We start from the raw sequence: 1809 nt of genomic DNA, 5'->3' as shown, positions 1-1809 counted from the left end.
GAGTTGTATTATTGTTGTGGTTGGTGTAGTGTGTGGAGTGGCGGCTTCCTCGTGTGTATTGCAGCGGGGGCGGGGTGCTTCGCTGAGAGAAGGCGGTGGGGGGAGTGTGCCACCCGCTGAGGCTGAGCAGACGACAGATGGTTTTGTGTGGCTCCCCTGCTTGCTTTGCGGATGACTTGATTTTTAGCTTTCAGCGATGCCGCGTTGGGGAGCAGCGCGAGTGTTTTTTATTTTGAGTTCTTCCACGCCACACACACCCCCACTGCAACTGATGGTAATAATGACACCCTCCAATGCGGAAGGGAGTCGGGTGGTTGCGGGGCCCACCGAGCCAAACTGCGATTCCCCATTGTGCATCCTTCGCTTTTTAGGAGTGGGAGCCATATGGCCTCATCTGGAGGCATATTTTATTATTATTATTATTTTGTTTCATGACATTTTCCGTGAGTCTTTTGGGCGGTTCTTTGCGGCGGTGGGTGCCGTGGGGTTGATTGCCTTTTCGGGTGCTGGGAATTATTCTTTTCGTTGGGATTGGGCATGCAGCCGTGGCGCGGCGAGGGCGCATTTCACGGAGTGGTGAAGACGTCCCCCCGGTGGCAGAGGGGAGGTGTGGCGGCGAGGTGTGTTTCTCGGCGCACCGATGGGTGAGAGAAACTGGCAGATGAAATAAAATAACAGCCGGCAACGAACATGGGGAGGGAGGAAGGGAGTATGTGTATATATAATATATACACGTATTGGTGGAGCTTCCGGATTTCCGTTTGTCAAAGGAACTAGCGACGCGGCCTGTGGTCGCAATCATACGGGCAGGATCTCTCTGTCGGCAAGGCACTGCCCCAACACAAGTGGCTGTCTGCAGCAGGCTGGCACCGGCGACGGTTGTGTGCGCTGCACGCAGGACCGTAAATGGGGCACCCCACCGAGGCCGCTGTATTGCCGCAGCGCGAGTAGCACCCTGCGCATGTGGGTTGGGGGTACGGGGTGCTGTGGGTGTTGGCGGTGGAGGGCGGTTGGGCCGCAGGTTGCTGCGGCGGCGGTGGCACAATGAGGGAGTTCGGTGAGTGCACAGCGAGGTGTATTTAATAAAATGGGGAAACTTTCGTTGACGAGTTGTCGAGAGGGAAATTATTGGCGTCCGGCACGCTGTGAGTACGCCAAATAACATACGTGGAGGGTGTGTGACGCCGTCGCGCCCTGAATACTGCTCAGCGTAAAGAGGAGGAGAACACGGTGTATTTTTGGCACCGGAAGGTGCGTCAGTGCCTGTTGGCGACGTCGTATGGAGGCGTACGTGCCGTGCGTGGTGGTTGAAGCGGTTTCTTGTTTTTCCCTGAAACTCTTTGAGGTGCCTCACTTTCACGAGCACCGCGGTGCGGCTGGGAGGCGGGCGATTGCATTTGGGTTTGTCGGTAGCGGTGCCGCTGCGAGAGTTTGTTTTTGTGACCGCAGAGGGAAGGCATCTGCTGCGTGTGTCTTGTCGTGGTGGTGCTGCGTGCCCCGTTTATTTTGTATTGTTTTTATTGTTTTTTTCAATTTCATTTTTGACGTTGCGCCCCACTCCTCCTGCAGTGCGCTGAGGGAAGTGGCGGCGTTGGGGGTTTTGTGGGGGCCGTGATGGGAGGTCCCGCCGGCATGCGCACTGCGTGTTGCTGCTGGCAGGGTTTGAAGGGTCTGGGCGGGGTAGACGGTAAGCGAGGTGCTTATGAATTTGTTTTTTATTATTTTTGATTTCTGCGGGGCGTCACAAACTCCGGATGCTCCGTGCGGGTGCGTGTGGGTGTTTCTTCCGGCTGCGCACAACAGTCGCTG

At 56.2% G+C, this 1809-nt stretch overlaps 1 protein-coding gene across 1 annotated transcript, besides 2 other annotated features; it reads left to right on the top strand.

Moving 5' to 3' along the window:
• Positions 1-271: 271 nt before the first annotated feature.
• On the top strand, positions 272-580 carry TraAM80_08894 (uncharacterized protein; the record flags this gene model as incomplete). Its single annotated transcript, XM_029385610.1, has 1 exon — positions 272-580. One exon carries the CDS (start codon positions 272-274, stop codon positions 578-580), a length of 309 nt encoding a protein of 102 aa, XP_029234546.1.
• An 881-nt stretch (positions 581-1461) lies between these two features.
• Positions 1462-1496: a microsatellite.
• A 4-nt stretch (positions 1497-1500) lies between these two features.
• Positions 1501-1543: a sequence feature (A-rich).
• Between the last annotated feature and the right edge of the window lie 266 nt (positions 1544-1809).

Source organism: Trypanosoma rangeli, assembly GCF_003719475.1.
Source record: "Trypanosoma rangeli strain AM80 chromosome Unknown Tra_15.4_contig_00478, whole genome shotgun sequence".
Taxonomy (NCBI): Eukaryota; Euglenozoa; class Kinetoplastea; order Trypanosomatida; family Trypanosomatidae; genus Trypanosoma; species Trypanosoma rangeli.
Note: the sequence above shows the minus strand (reverse complement) of the source record. Positions and strands in the feature narration are given on the sequence as shown.